Source organism: Neopsephotus bourkii, unplaced genomic scaffold, assembly GCF_033783945.1.
Source record: "Neopsephotus bourkii isolate Nb327-2 ecotype Australia unplaced genomic scaffold, CSIRO-AGI_Nbou_v1 NB_533, whole genome shotgun sequence".
Classification (NCBI taxonomy): Eukaryota; Metazoa; Chordata; class Aves; order Psittaciformes; family Psittacidae; genus Neopsephotus; species Neopsephotus bourkii.
In genome coordinates, this window is record NW_026901034.1 from 1,209,260 (window position 1) to 1,224,231 (window position 14,972).

General features: G+C 57.9%; 2 protein-coding genes across 6 annotated transcripts in view; both read left to right on the plus strand.

Annotated features, from left to right (window-relative positions):
• The window catches only part of WDR90 (WD repeat domain 90), a 34,969-nt gene extending 31,693 nt beyond the window's left edge, over positions 1-3,276 (plus strand). For all 4 annotated transcript variants that reach the window (XM_061350698.1, XM_061350700.1, XM_061350701.1 and 1 more), the window contains one exon: positions 2,956-3,276. In XM_061350698.1, the coding sequence (XP_061206682.1) occupies positions 2,956-3,110 (155 nt within the window). In that variant the 3' untranslated portion in view covers positions 3,111-3,276. The remainder of the gene's footprint in view (positions 1-2,955) is intronic.
• Positions 3,277-3,428: 152 nt separating this feature from the next.
• On the plus strand, positions 3,429-14,615 carry RHOT2 (ras homolog family member T2). 2 transcript variants are annotated; one of them, XM_061350714.1, is made up of 19 exons: positions 3,429-3,550; positions 3,771-3,829; positions 4,726-4,807; positions 4,887-4,930; positions 5,974-6,027; positions 6,393-6,445; positions 6,948-7,056; positions 7,991-8,092; positions 8,475-8,573; positions 9,023-9,131; positions 9,401-9,521; positions 10,328-10,412; positions 11,301-11,446; positions 11,534-11,634; positions 11,707-11,837; positions 12,237-12,317; positions 12,454-12,576; positions 12,675-12,877; positions 14,176-14,615. In XM_061350714.1, the coding sequence occupies exons 1-19, from the start codon at positions 3,514-3,516 to the stop codon at positions 14,291-14,293; spliced, it is 1,857 nt and encodes a 618-aa protein (XP_061206698.1). In that variant the 5' UTR covers positions 3,429-3,513; the 3' UTR covers positions 14,294-14,615. The 2 variants fall into 2 exon arrangements, with proteins under 2 accessions (XP_061206698.1, XP_061206700.1); XM_061350716.1 differs by having other exon boundaries at positions 3,467-3,550; positions 3,776-3,829.
• The last annotated feature ends 357 nt before the right edge of the window (positions 14,616-14,972 follow it).

Sequence of the window (14,972 nt, forward strand, 5' to 3'; positions counted from 1 at the left end):
TCCTTTAAACAAGCACCCTGTATTCTCAGAGCTGGGAGCTGTGGTCCTGGGCAGAGTATGCACTGGGCAAGGAGAAAGCACTATGTGACTGATAGGTCAGAAATGAGATCCATGAGCTCAGTCCTGTTTGTCACTTGAATGATGACTTGGGGTTAGGAACTGTCTTTGTCTCTAGCTGTGTAAGCTACAGCTGAGGAGGCAGAAGGCACTTGCCCACAGCCAATCTGGGACAGTCAGCACCCTGCTCCTCTCAACGGCATCTGGCTCCTAACCCTAACCCTACCCTAACCCCTAAAACCTAACCCCTAACCATAACCCTAACCCCTAAACTCAAACCCCTAAAACCTAACCCCTAATACTAACACTAACCCTAACCATAACCCTAAACCTAACCCCTAAACCTAACCCCTAACCCTAACCCCTAACTCTAACCATAACCCCTCACCCTAACCCTACCCCAAACCCAAACCCTAACCCAAACCCTAACCCCTCATCCTAAACCAAACCCTAACCAAAACCCAAACAGAAACCCTAAACCTAACCCAAGCCCAAGCCCTAACCCTAACCCTAACCCTAACCCTAACCCTAACCCTAACCCAACCCTACCCCAAGCCTAACCTTAACCCTAAACCAAACCCTAAACCAAACCCTAACCCAAGCCCAACCCCTACCCCTAACCCTACCCCTACACTAACCCCAACCTAACCCTAACCCTAACCTAACCCTACCCAAACCCACACCCAAACCCCTAACCCTACCCCAAACCCAAACCCTCGCCCTAGCCCAAGCCCAAGCCCTAACCCTACCCCTACTCCTATGCCTAACCCTAACCCTACCCAAACCCAAAACCAAGCCCAAGCCCAACCCCTAACCCAAGCCCAAGCCCTAACCCTAACCCTAACCCTAAACGAAACCCTAAACCTGACCCTAAACCAAGCCCAAGCCCTAACCCTAACCCAAGCCCTAACCCTAACCCTAACCCTAACCTAACCCCAACCCCAAGCCTAACCCTAACCCTACCCTAACGCAACCCAAACCCTAACCCTAACCCTACCCAACCCCAACCTAACCCAAACCCTAACCCTACCCCAAACCCAAACACAAACCCCAAACCCCTAACCCTACCCCAAACCCTAGCCCTAGCCCAAACCCAAACCCCTACCCCAAACCCAAACCCTAGCCCAACCCCAACCCCTACCCCAAACCCAAACCCTAGCCCAAGCCCAAGCCCTACCCCTACCCCTACTCCTACACCTAACCCTAACCCTACCCAAACCCAAGCCCAAGCCCTAAACCAAACCCTAACCCAAGCCCAAGCCCTAACCCTACCCCTACCGCTACGCCTAACCCTAACCCTACCAAAACCCAAGCCCAAGCCCAACCACTAACCCAAACCCTAATACAAATCCTAACCCTAAACCTAACCCAAGCCCAAGCCCTAACCCTAACCCTAGCCCTAGCCCTAACCCTAACCCTAACCCTACCCTGACCCCTAACAAAGCCCAAGCCCAAACCCTAACCCTGCCCCTACCCCTACCCCTAACCCTAACCCTACCCAAACCCAAGCCCTAAACCAAAGCCTAAGCCAAGCCCAAGCCCTAACCCCACCCCTACTACTACCGCTACGCCTAACCCTAACCCTACCAAAACCCAAGCCCAAGCCCAACCACTAACCCAAACCAAAACCCAATCCTAACCCTAAACCTAACCCAAGCCCAAGCCCTAACACTAACCCTACCCAAAAAGCTAACCCTGACACTAACCCTAGCCCTAACCCTAACCCTAACCCTACCCTGACCCCTACCAAAGCCCAGGCCCAAGCCCTACCCTAGCCCTAACCCTACCCAAAACCCTAACCCTGACACTAACCCAAGCCCAAGCCCTAACCCTAACCCTAAGCCCAAGCCCGAACCCTAAACCGAACCCGAAACCAAGCCCAACCACTAACCCAAACCCTAACCCAATCCTAACCCTAACCCTAACCCAAGCCCAAGCCCTAACCCTAACCCTACCCAAACCCTAACCCAAGCCCAAGCCCTAGCCCTAACCCTGCCCTAGCCCTAGCCCTAGCCCTAACCCTAACAAAACCCTAACCCTAACCAAGCCCAAGCCCTAACCCTAACCCTAACCCTAGCCCTAGCCCTAGCCCTAGCCCTAACCCTAACCCTAACCCCTAACCCTAACAACACCCAAACCCTAACCCTAACCAAGCCCTAGCCCAAACCCTAACCCAAGCCCTAACCCTAACCCTAACCCTACCCTGACCCCTAACCAAGCCCAAGCCCTACCCATAACCCCAACCCTAACCTAACCCAAACCCTAACGCTAACCCTAACCTAACCCTAACCGTAACCTAACCCTACCCTACTCCTACCCCAAACCCCAAGCCCTAACCCCTAACGCTAACCCTAACCTAACCCTACCCTACTCCTACCCCTAACCCTAACCTAACCCAAACCCTAACCCCACCAACACCCAAACCCTAACCTAACCCAACCCTAAACCTAACCCTAACCCAACCCTAACCTAACCCCTAACCCTACCCTAACCCAAGCCTAACCCTAACCCAACCCTAACCCTAACCCCTAATCTCTAACCCTGAACCTAACCCTAACCCTAACCCTGGCTGAGGAGGCAGCACATGTCCATGCTGTGCTGAGCTCCATCCCTGCCCCCTAGCTGTGGGGCACCGGCTGAGCCCAGGACCAGCTGTTTTAGGGGTCTGTGAGCTAACAGAGCTGCACCAGTGTCTTCTGCCATACCCATCACTGCCCTTGGACAGCCTGACACACAGCAGGGAGCTGTGCCATCACACTCCCCCTGTTACCAGTTGCCTACTTGCCTCAGCAGGAGCTTGTCCCTGCCTCTCACTTGACTGCCTGTCAGCACTGAGGTGATGGGCACGGTGCTAGTCCCAGCGCCCCTGCCCAGGGCTGACCCCTGCTTTCTCCACAGCCCGGCTGCTGCGGCTGCTGCGCTGTCCCGGCGAGGCGCAGGACTACGCCGGCCACGATGACACCGTCCACCGCTGCTGCTTCGCGCCGTCGGGCCGCCGCCTCCTCACGGCCTCGCACAGCGCCGTCCTGCTCTGGGAGCTCACTGGCGGCTGAGCCGCAGCTCCCGGGCCCGCGGCGCTCCTCCAGGAGTAAGGCATGGCCATGGTATCCCGCGGGCCGGGACCCGGCTCCGCCGCCTCGGCGCTAGGCTCTGGGAAAGGCCCCGGCTTAGGCCCCAACTAGGCCCCGACGCCAACGTTCCCCTGGCTGGGTCCGGCCGCGGCGGCGGGGTGCGGGGTGTGTTTGACGGCTCTATCCGCCCTTCCACCTTTTGGTTTTGTTTAATAAAAACACCGAGAGCCGACGGGTTTGGGGTGCTGCGCGACGTGCTCCGCCTGCCCGCCGGGGGGCGCCGCTCCCTGTCCTGCGCCTCTCTGCGCCGCAGCTCGCTGGTGCGGCCGGAAGCGGGAGGTTGTGGCGGAGAGGGGGCGGCCGCGGTAGCGGCGGCGGTGCCGACATGAAACGGGACGTGAGGATCCTGCTGCTGGGGGACGGTGAGGCCGAGCCGGGGCGCCCCACTGTGCGGGAGGGCGGCTGCGGCCGGCCCTGGGAGCAGGGTTCTGCCTGCCCTCAGTCTGGCGGCTCCGGCGCCCTCCCTCTCTCCCCGTGGCTGCCTCCAAGCGGGCCGGGGTGCGCCGTCCTCCGCCTGGGGCTTCCCGCTGGGAGAGGGCCCCGCGGCCGGGCCGGTGCCAGCGTGCTGCCTTTCTCTCCTAGCCCAGGTGGGGAAGACATCCCTGATCATGGCCCTGGTGGGAGAGGAGTTCCCGGAAGAGGTGAGCGGCAGCGGCGGGACGCTGTGTCCCGGGTGGCGGCCGTGGGGCTGCGGCGGGTGAGCGGAGGGCTTCCGCCGGAACGGTGCCGTCTCCGGTCTGCGCTCTAATCCCTGCCTTGCGGAGGAGTGTAGGGACCTGGAAGGCCTTGCTCCGTGCTGCTGGGGTCTCTGTGGCACAGCGGACCATTGGGCACAGCCTTGCCACGCAGAGTGGAGCCATTTGTTCCCCAGCTCTGGCCTTTCCCTGGTGGCACCAGCACACCGCCTTTAGAAGGGGCTTGCACCACGTTCCCTGTTCTGTGCCCATCTGGAGACAGGCTTGGTGCTTTGAGCTGGGCCACCTGTGAGGAGCAGCACCCAGCTGGCCCCATGGAGCTTCCACATGGGCAGCTTGCTGTCCCATCACAGTGTGGGTAGGAAAATGGGGTCGTTCTGGCCAGGCGTGTGTGTCCTGTGCTGTCAGGTGGCTTCCCCCACTGGCCACGAGCAGATGGTGCCCTCTGCAACATTCCTGCTGGGAAACATCAGCTCTGGGGGCTTGGGAGAGGACCGTCCCTGAGCACCTTCCTGTGCTCTCATGGCAAAGCCTGGACAATCAGATTAGAGCTTCTCCCAGCTGCCAGGAGGTCTGTCTGGAGAGCTGGGGGAGTGCTGAGGGCTTATCTCTGGAGCAGCAGCGTGGGCAGCAGCACTGGAGAGGCAGCTTCCCCAGCGTCCTGCGGTAGGCTGGGGTGGCAGCTGCAGCCCAGGGAGTCAGGAAAGAAGCCATCCCTGGTGTGGAGCTCGTCCCATCCCAGCATCGAGGGAGCTGGGGAGCAGCCACACTGGGCTCTGAAGTCCCTTGTTGTCATTCCTCTCATCTGTGCTGGGCTGGAGCGGAGGCTGTTGGCTTTGCAGGTGCCGCCTCGTGCAGAGGAGATCACGATCCCGGCTGATGTCACCCCAGAGAAGGTCCCCACACACATAGTGGACTACTCGGGTACGGCTTGTGTCCCCTCCCTTCCTGGCTGAGGGGAGCAGGAAGGGGTCCAGTTGATGATGGGCTCTTCTCCTTTCAGAGTCCGAACAGACGGAGGATGAGCTGCAGGAGGAGATCTCTAAGGTGAGCAGGGCTGGACAGGGGTGTTGCAGGGCTGCTCACTCTCCCTCTTAGCCAACCAGAGACACACAGGTTAATGCTCTGGGTTTGTTTAATCCTTCCCTGTATGTAATCTGGTGTGTGTGGCTTGTCCCAGCCCTCTGGGGATTCTTCAGAAGGAGAGCAGAAGGGGGCAGCCCACCAGGAGGTAGAAGAGGCTACTGAGCAGAGGACATGCTCTCAGCCTCAGGATGTTCCCCATGGACTCAGAAGAGGGGAGAAGTAGTTGCTGAGCTTGGGTGAGCCTCCCCTGCTCCCTTCATTAGGTCCTTGTGGCTGCATGATGAAGTAGTTGCCCAGAGGAGTTGGTTTGGGAGCTGGAGCCCTGGAGAGTGATGGGCAGGGAGGAACGAGGGCTCCCATGTGTCTGGGAGCAGCCATGGACCAGTAATCCCCTTGGCTGGCTGGGGTGGGCCCAGCTGATCTTCCCTGCCCTGGGATTAACCCTAGCTCTGCAGAGGGGAGGACTTCTTGATTATGGATGATAAAACTGCCTCTCTTCTGCATGTCTCACGTGCACAGAGCTATTTAATATTTCCACCTCGATGACTGAATGGCCAGGGAGGTGAGCACAGGGATCTTGTTTCCTCTACACAGGCTTAAAACAGCTCTGGGAAATCCTGCCTTAAACCCTTGTGTGTCCTCAGGATTAGCACTGAATTCTCTCCTGAAGGGACCAGTGATCCCTCCTGTCTGCTTCAAACACAGAGCTGGGCTCAACCCTGCATGCACGGGGTCAGGAGGGGAGGGGGGCAGTGGCCCCTGGACCAGCTCAGCCGCTGAGGGGTGGGAGCAGGGAACCAGGGCTCAGGCCTGCAGGCAGATGTGCTCAGGGGGCTCCTGGAGCAGAAGAGCTGGTCTGTGCTCTGAGCACCACCTTGCAGAGCTTGTGTTGATGGCGGATGAGTGTTGCTGTGTGTATTTGCTGGGTTTTAGTGCAAGGGCTGTGCCGTGGGCTCAGAACTGCAGTGACCCTCACTCACCACCCTCTGCTACTTCTCTTGTAGGCCAACGTGGTCTGCGTGGTGTACGATGTCACCAAAGAGGCCACAATTGACAAGGTAACGGGGGTCCCACCAGAGTCCTGAGCAGCAGAACCAGAGGGAGAGGGGTGCCCAGTGCTGGGTCTTCACACTCTGCCCTGGCTTTTTGCTGTGGGTGGATGTTGGTGCCCCCCAGCCTTGTGGAGGGGGTTTGGGGTTTTGAGACCCCTGTAAGCAGAGGCAGGCTGAGCACAGCCTAAGTGTGCTCCCATGCTGGCTGTTGTCCTCGTGTGCTGTGGGACAAGGCTTGCTGGATCCTTCTGCTGGCATCCAGCCTCCCTGGGGCAGCTGAGCCTGCTGGTGCAGGGAAATGCTGGGAGCAGATGGCTGCAGGGATGTGCTGGGGCTGCACTGACAGGCTTTTCCCTGTGCTCACCTTCCAGATTCGCACAAAGTGGATCCCCATGGTGAATGGGGGAGCTGAAAAGGGCGCCAGGTAACATGTCTGGTGTGGTCTGTGTGTGCAGATCTGGGGGGTTATGGAGGCTGCGGGATGCCCACCACCCTCAACTCCTCCTGTGGTTACTGAGATCAGACCAGCTCTGTGGCTTGTGACATGACCACTTGTAGCTGAAGAACACAGGGACTTTTCTCCTTCATGGATCTAGCTGAGGGCTCCAGGAGAGGGTTCCTTCCCCTCCTTGATCCCTTCTAAGCCAGGCAGGGAGAGGAGCCTGCAAAGGGAGGCTCGGATGCCTCAGTCTGTGTGTGGATTGCTTGAGCAGAAGGCTGCTGTGCTGAATTAAAAGCTCCTGAGCATATTGTTGCTCAGTGAAAGCGTAAGCAGGATCAGGCAGCCTGTTCTCCAGATGGACGCTCCCAGCTGCTCTGGACCTTGCAGAGGAGGGGGGTTGCTCCCAACCTGCTGCCCGCGAGCTCATGTGGCTGGGGCAGCACTGGCCTCACTCGTGCTCTCTGACATTCCGTCTCTTCCCCAGGATCCCCATTATTTTAGTGGGAAACAAGTCTGACCTGCAGATGGGGAGCTCCATGGATGTCATCCTGCCCATCATGAACCAGTTCTCAGAGATTGAGACCTGTGTGGAGGTGAGGGAACTCCAGAGCCTTCCTGAGGGATAGCAGCACTTATCTGGTGTGAGTCAAGGAGCCTTTGTGCTTGTGGAGATGATGTTGGGGCCTCCAATACAAGAGGGACATGGAGCTGTTAGAGTGAGTCCAGAGGAGGCCATGGAAATGCTGGAGGGCTGGAGCAGCTCTGCTCTGGAGCCAGGCTGAGGGAGCTGGGCTGGTTCAGCCTGGAGAAGAGAAGGCTCCTTAAGGGGAGACCTTAGAGCAGCTCCAGTGCCTAAGGGGGCTACAAGGAAGCTGGAGAGGGGCTTTGGACAAGGGTCTGTAGGGACAGGACAAGGGGGAATGGCTTTAACCTGACAGAGGGGAGACTGAGATGAGCTCTTAGGCAGAAGTTCTTCCCTGTGAGGGTGCTGAGGTGCTGGCACAGGGTGCCCAGAGAAGCTGTGGCTGCCCCATCCCTGGCAGTGTTCAAAGCCAGGTTGGATGGGGCTTGCAGCAGCCTGGTCTGGTGGAAGGTGTCCCTGCCCATGGCAGGGGGTTGGAACTGAGTGAGCTTTAAGGTCCCTTCCCACCCTAAACCAGTCTGGGATTCTATGATCTTCCCTGCTAACCCTGCACTGCAGAAGTCTCTGTCTGGATCTTGAGGGCCTGTGCTTTAGGCATTCTGTCCTTTGTCTTCCGTGCAGGGGGCGGCTGTCAGTGTCTGCCCACTCTGGCTCTTGCTGTAACTGATGGAGGTATACACAGCCCATGTTGGCTCTGGGGCGGTGGAGCAGGCACCGCAAAACCACAGCACAAACAGGTTTCCCTCTTGTGAGCAGATGTTGCTCTGTGCTTTGGTGCACAATCTGTCTGGTTCAGGGAGCTTGCGTCCTCCTCCCTCTGCTCTGTGTCACCAGCCCATTGCCTGCCCTCACTCACAGGGCTGTCTCTTCCTTTGAATCCCCAGTGCTCTGCCAAGAACCTCAAGAACATTTCTGAGCTCTTCTACTATGCCCAGAAAGCTGTGCTGCACCCCACTGCTCCTCTATATGACCCAGAGGAGAAGCAGGTAAGGTCTGCTCAAAGCCCCTTGGAGGACCTCCTTCCCATCACAGTGCCCTGGTCTGGTGCTGTGCTTTTGCACCTGGAGTGTTTGGGCTAAACCAAGGGGAAAGCACTCATCTCCTGTGCTCAGCACAGCCAGCTGAGCATGGCCAGGTCAGTGAGAGGCCAGGAGCATGGTGGGGTAGAAGCCATTATGCTGTAGGCCATGTTAGCCATGGTGGGAAAGGTCCAGGAGAAGACTTCCCCTGGAGCTGTGATACTGGCATAGCTGGACTGTGCTCCCAGCCAGCACAGGAAGGCAACCCCTCTGCACACAGGGTTTCAGGAGGCAGAGCCAGGCTGATGGTGTTGCCTTGTTTTTTGTCACCATGGTTGGTTCCTTGCAGCTGAAACCTGCATGTGCACGAGCACTGACACGGATTTTCAACCTCTCGGACCAGGATAACAACCAGATCCTTAGTGATGATGAACTCAACTACTTCCAGGTAGGGCTGGCTGCAGAGCTGAGATGATTCCCAGCCCCTCATGGAAAGCCCTAGTGTCCCCTTCCCATCCAACACCAGGCATAAAGGCAGACACAGCTGTCGTGTTTGCATCCAGTACTTCTGCTGTTGAGCAGCTGTAGCTAAAGCGCCTTAAGGTGCATCTTGTAGCAGACGGTGATCCACAGGTCTTCCATCTTCACTAAGCTTGGACTGAGTTTGCTCTGCAGTGGGAATAGCAGGAGGCACTGGAGCTGTTGAAAGTCATGTATTACTGGGATGCTGAAGAGCAGGGGTTTGGTGAAGGTCCAAGGCAGGAGTCCCTGGTCTGGGTGGATTTTCTCTCCTAGAAACTCACATTCCCTTGCCAGGGGAGAGGGATGCTGGTGAGACAGAGGCTTGGGCTCTCTGAGTGCTTTGCTGACAATGACCTTTTTTCTCTTGGGAGGCAGAAATCCTGTTTTGGAAACCCACTGGCTCCCCAGGCCCTGGAGGATGTGAAGGTGGTTGTGTGTAAGAACACCACAGACGGGGTGCAGGACAACGGCCTGACCTTGAACGGTAACAGCACAGGGGCTCTGTGCCCCATCCCATCAAGAGATGGGGACCCCCCCCTTCACCACATTGTGAGGGGCCCTGACATTGGTCTGAACCACCCAGCTGTCATTCCAAGCATAGTTAGTCCCTCTTGTCAAAGCCAGTCGGAGCCTGCTCTGGCTACTAGAGCTCTCTGTCCAGCAACATGTTTTCCCAGGGAAGGTATGGTCCCAAGGAGTGGATCCCTGAGGCTGAGGCCCTGCTGTGTCTGAGCCACCTGATCTCTCCTGCAGGCTTCCTCTTCCTCAACACACTCTTCATTCAGAGGGGCCGGCACGAGACCACGTGGACCATCCTCCGCCGCTTTGGGTACGACGACGAGCTGGAGCTGACAGATGACTACCTGTACCCACAGTGCGTATCCTGCCTGGGGTGGGGGGGCCGGGTGTGACACCCCCCGTGGTGCACAGCTTGAGCTCCCCAGCTTCTTTGCTGGCTCCTGCCCACACCCTGCTGCGTTCCTCAGCTGAGGCTGAATCCACACCATAGCTCATGGTCAGGTTCATGCTCCTACATCTTCCCCAGTGGGCAGGAGCTGACCAACATGGGGTTGGCAATGAATGTAATGGGCCTTGGAGCTGCTGGCTGTGCTGCTAGCTCTGATGTAGGCAGGCAGGGAGGTGGGGAACAAAGGCCTGTCCCTGACCACGTTAGCAAGGGTTTTTTGAAGGCTGCTCCATCTCTGAGCTGAGGCAGAACAGCTCTGTCAGGAGCAGTGAGCTGTCAGCATGGCCCTCCCGGCTGATTCTGCAGCTGCTGCCTCTTCTCTGCTCCCTGCCACTCTGGAGATGGTGATCCAGCAGTAATGAAAGGGTTTGGCTTGTGAGCTGCCTTGTCTTTTCCCCAGACAGCAGGCTGTGCAAGGAGGCAACAGGGTGCATGCTGGTGGAAAGCACCCCGGGGAGAGTGCTGTGCCCTGCTGAAGCCTTGGGTGTGAGGCTCCATCATCTCCCTGCCTGCTTTGGATGTGCTGAGGCCACTGTGCACCCTTGAGGGCTTCTTCCCAAAACAAAGGGCTGTGGCATGGGGCTGCCAGGCCTGGAGACAACTACTGATCTTGAGCAGGGAGGGAGTGGGGAGCTCTGGCTTGGTTGCAGTCTTGCTCAAGCTCTGCCCTTGGTTCAGAGCTCACAGAGGGTCACTTAGGTCTCCTCCACCAGGTTCCGGCTGCCCCCTGGCTGCTCCACAGAGCTCAACCACTTGGGCTACCAGTTCCTCCAGCGGCTGTTCGAGAAGCATGACAAGGTGGGCAGAGTGTGCTGGAGCTGCCTGGGAGGGGGTGCTCTGCTGGGCCTGCACGTAGCTGCTCTCCTCTGCTCCAGGGAGCAGATGTAGCCTCAGCTGAAGGGCTTCCCTCTGCCACAGCGCTCCCTTCAAAGCTGCTTGCCCAGGCTTTGGGAGCAGGAATTGGTCACAGCAAGACTGGTGGCATGTCAAGGGGTTGTGGTTGTGACCCTTGACCAAGGGACAGCCAGTAAAGTTTGTCCCTTCAGGGGCTGGGTCCAAGTTAACAAGCTGGTGCCTGGCTGCAGCATGAAGGGAGGCAGGGAAGCAGGCAGAGCTGCTGGCCTGCAGCCACAGACCAAGAACGAGCATTCACACAGCTGCCAACCCTATTGAGGGGGTGCCAGGCTGGATAGGGAGAGAAAGCAAGTGATCTCTGCCATGCTCTGGTTCTTTGGAGAGAGGGAGAAGGGGATGTGCTGGATCTGCTGTGCACCTGCACACAGTAGTTACTCAGATGTTGATGTGCACTGGGGTACAGCAGCTCTGTGGCCACGGGGAATTTGAGCACTGAGGTGGTGTATGTCCAAGTGTGCCCAGTGCTGCAGATCCTGTGGTGGTGGGCACACACAGATGTTGGGTGCTACCCTGCAGTGTTCAGCACCAGGCTGGACCAGTGCAGGCTGCTGTGGGGTGGCTGGCCTTGGGGAAGCCAGGAACAGCAGCTCAGGGCTGTGGGATTAATTTCTGCTATTGGAAGCATCCCTGTGTCGTTACACAGCAGCAAGCAAGGTGGCTTGTGTCCTGGTGATGCTCTCTGGACCTTGTCAGTGCTTGGTGTGGCTGCAGAGAGCTGCTGGCACTGCCCAGGCTGTGTCCTCAGCTGCTGACTGCTCTTTGCCTCTGCAGGACCAGGATGGAGCCCTCTCACCCACAGAGCTGCAGAACTTCTTCAGCGTCTTCCCCTGCATGCCCTGGGGCCCTGAGCTCTACAATACGGTATGCACCACTGATAAAGGCCTGCTTTCCCTGCATGGATTCCTCTGCCAGTGGACGTAAGCTCAGTCCCTCTCCCTGCCTGGACTCACATCTCTTAGCCCTTGCTGATCCTGTTGGCTTCCTGGTGTGCTCCATCTCTGCAGGCTCATGGCTTACCTGGACGTGCGGCACTGCCTGGCGTGCCTGGGCTACCTGGGCTACCCCATCCTCTCAGAGCAGGACTCCCAGACACAGGCCCTCACGGGTACAGCCATGCCCTCCCCTCCTGTCACGGCTCAGGTTCCTCCTCTCACTCACCCAAGCTCTTTCCTGCCAGTGACCCGGGAGAAGAGGATTGACCTGGAGAAAGGCCAGACCCAGAGAAACGTCTTCCTCTGCAAGGTGCTGGGAGCCAGGGGAGCAGGCAAGTCTGCCTTCCTGCAGGCCTTCCTCGGCAGGAGCCTGGTGGTGAGTGCTGCTCCCCTCTTGAGAGGGGAGGCCCGGCCGAGAGCCCTGCGGCCCTTGAGCTGGCCAAATCTGCCCATGGCCAGATCCCAGCAAAGGGCTTCACAGCCTGCTCCATGCTGGTTGCTGTGGCTCTTGAATCCTTAACTTTGGCAGTGGGCCCATCCCCTCTGCTTGTCCCGAGGGGCTGGAGGGGCTGTGCCTTTCCCAGGCAGCTGCACCTTCCATGTCTGGGCAAGGTGATACTGGCTTGTCCTGCATTACAAACAGCCCCGTGTCTCATGCCAGGCACTGGCTGGCCTTCCAGTGGCTATTACACCATGGGGACCTGGGGCAGTATGAAATATTCTCCCTCCCTCAAGCTCTTGCTGCTGGCCCTCTGAGATGGTGTTTTCATGGCAGGCTCAGAAGGAGAACCCAGGAGAGCCATCCCTCTATGCCATCAACACAGTGCAGGTCAACGGCCAGGAGAAGTACCTTATAGTAAGTTGGGGAAAGGAGGGAAAGGCTGCTGTGCCTGTCTGGCAGCAGGGCTGGCACGGTACCTGGTGCTGGTGTTGGAAGTGGCCCATCCTGGTGACACAGTGCTGTGCTACATGTCCTTTCCCTCCCACTCCAGCTATATGAGGTGGGCACTGACACAACGTTCCTGAAGCCATCAGACACAGCCTGTGACGTTGCCTGCTTCATCTACGACCTGAGCGAACCCAGGTCCTTCAGTTACTGTGCCAGTATTTATAAGGTAGGCGCAGGGGCCCTGGGGGCTTTCAGCCTCTGTAGCAGCCCCACATCTCCCAGGCTTGGTGGCTTACCCCTTGCTGGAACTTCTTGTCTCTGCAGCAGCACTACATGGACAGCCAGATCCCCTGTGTCTTTGTGGCCTCCAAGACAGACCTGCCAGAAGCGAGTCACCAGCCTGGCCTCTCCCCTGCTGAGTTCTGCTACAAGCACTGCCTCCCACCACCCTTCCTCTTCACCTGCCATGGCCAGGGGCCACCCAGCAGCGCTGTGTACACCAAGCTGGCCACCGCCGCCACCTTCCCGTTGGTATCCTTTCCATGGAGGGTGCTCTTGGTGGGGAGCAGAGCTTCGGGGGCCAGGAGGGGATGTGTCCAAACCCTGCCTCTGCCACAATGCCTTGGGTTTGGTTTCTCTGTAAGCTTCTGGTGTCATCTGCTCATACAAGTAATCAAAACCAAAAGGGCGCTTTATTCCTTGCTTGGAGTGGGTGGAAACTCTCTTCTGCCTTGTGTGTGTCTCTGGCAGATTTATTAGATAGATCCTGCCATGGGAGGTTTTCTTTCTGAAGCCTGAGATGAAGCTGCTGAAGGGGAGCAGCCAGCCTGGTTTGCCGAGGCCCACAGAGGGGGGTGGCAGCTATTTTCTCTCAATGAGGTGGATCAGACTGAAAAAAGAGGTCAGCAAAGCAAGACCTCTGTTCACACAGCCTCCCTTTGGGAAGGAACACCACCTGAAAGGGGCTGGATAACAGGGCAGGACACGGCCAGGGACATTTGGGAAGGAGAAGGAGTCTGTGTGTGGCATCACCCTGCTTGAGGAGCAGAGGAGGGGGCTGACGGTCAGCTCAACACCGTGGGTAGAGCCCTCCCAGGGAGAGTGTGTGGGTGCCTTGGGAGCCAGGCTGGGATTACCAGTGAGTGGTTTTCCCTCCAGCTGCTTTTCAATAAACAACTTTATTTTTAGAGCTGACACTTCTTTTTATTTTTTTCCCCCTCTGCAGTATTAAAATTTAAATATTCTTAATATATCTTAGGGTATGTGGTATAAATAAATAACAGCGTAATGGAGGGCCAGGGATTGGCTCTTCCCCCTCGATTTAGTGGGGAATGAATAATGGATATCTCTTTCCTCCTCGGAGAGGAGCATGTTGATGCTGGACAGCACATGTTTAGGAGGGGAATGTGTACACTGGGCATGATGGAGCCTTTTCTTCCTCCCTGCGCTTCGGTTGGTCTCTGCCTGCATCCGCTCCTGGGTCTGTGTGCACTTGGAGTTGGGAAAGCAGCTTGACCTAGAAAGGCAGCTCCTACTTCATACCTGTTATTAGGGGTTGCTGTGCTATTTCCAGGATGGATAGAGCCACATCTGTCTCACCAGAGGCTTGATGATGATGCTGATGCTGATGCTACAGTGTGCAGGGCAGGGGAGGCTCTCGGTGCTTTCTGCCTCTGTCCCCAGCCTGGAGCTCGCTGTGGTTGCTCTCTCTTTCCTGGGACACCCCAACCTCACTGCATGGGGTGGAAGCACTCTGGGCTGTCGGGGATCTTGCTGTTAAACAGTTGCTGTGCACCTTCTCACTACCCTCTCTCTTTCCTTGCAGTCACTTGAACGCCGTGGAGCTGGGAGCCGCATCCTTCTGGCTGCGGGTGGCGCTGGGGGCCGCGGTGACAGCGCTCGTGGGGTTCACGCTCTACCGGGTGCTGGGCAAGAACAAATGAGAGGCCCCTGCAACCTGTCCTGCTGTGACACCAGCCTCCCCCTCCCCAGCACTGCCCCAAGGGGCCCTGCCTCAAGCTGGTCCCTGGTAAGAAATGCTCCTTTTCGCCCAGCCTGGATTGCAGGACCAGTGAAACCAGAGCTCCCAGTACCAGCAGGATCGACCCCCCAGCACCAGCCACCCTGACCCTGCCGTCCTCACAGCCCCTGCCCAGCTGTTGGGCCGGGGCCAGGCAGCTCTGCCGGGGCTCTGCCTCGCCGCCACGGGAGGGATCAGCCTCATCTTTTATTCTGTTAATATTTTTTAACGTTTTTAAGCTCAAACGTCAGTGTTTCAGTGTCTGTGGGGCCGGGCACACCCCTTCCCCAGCGGCCTGTGCTGGTGCTCTCATTCGGGGGGGCAGCACTCCCAAAGCACCTCCAGCAGCAGCAGAGCCATCCATCGGGCTTGTGGCTTCAGCCCCCGGGGTCACACCTCTGTCCCCGGTCCCTGTGTCCCTCAGCAGCCCTGGGAAAGGCAGACCCCTGTGTTTTGGGGTTGGGATGCTGTGGCTGCAGCTCTCCCTGCAAAGGGAGCAAGTGAGCTCCAGGACCTGTCTCAGGCTCCTTCTGTCTCTTGTTCCAGCACAAAACCACTCTGAGCCCTGCAGTGCACCAGGCTCCTGGCCCCTCTGCCCTCCA

Coding starts and splice junctions, on each gene's coding strand:
- RHOT2 (XM_061350714.1), top strand. CDS start 3,514: ATGAAACGGGACGTGAGGATCCTGCTGCTGGGGGACG. Junction 3,830..4,725: donor GAGAGGAGTTCCCGGAAGAG/GTGAGCGGCAGC, acceptor TTGGCTTTGCAG/GTGCCGCCTCGTGCAGAGGA. Junction 12,878..14,175: donor GCCACCGCCGCCACCTTCCC/GTTGGTATCCTT, acceptor CTTTCCTTGCAG/TCACTTGAACGCCGTGGAGC.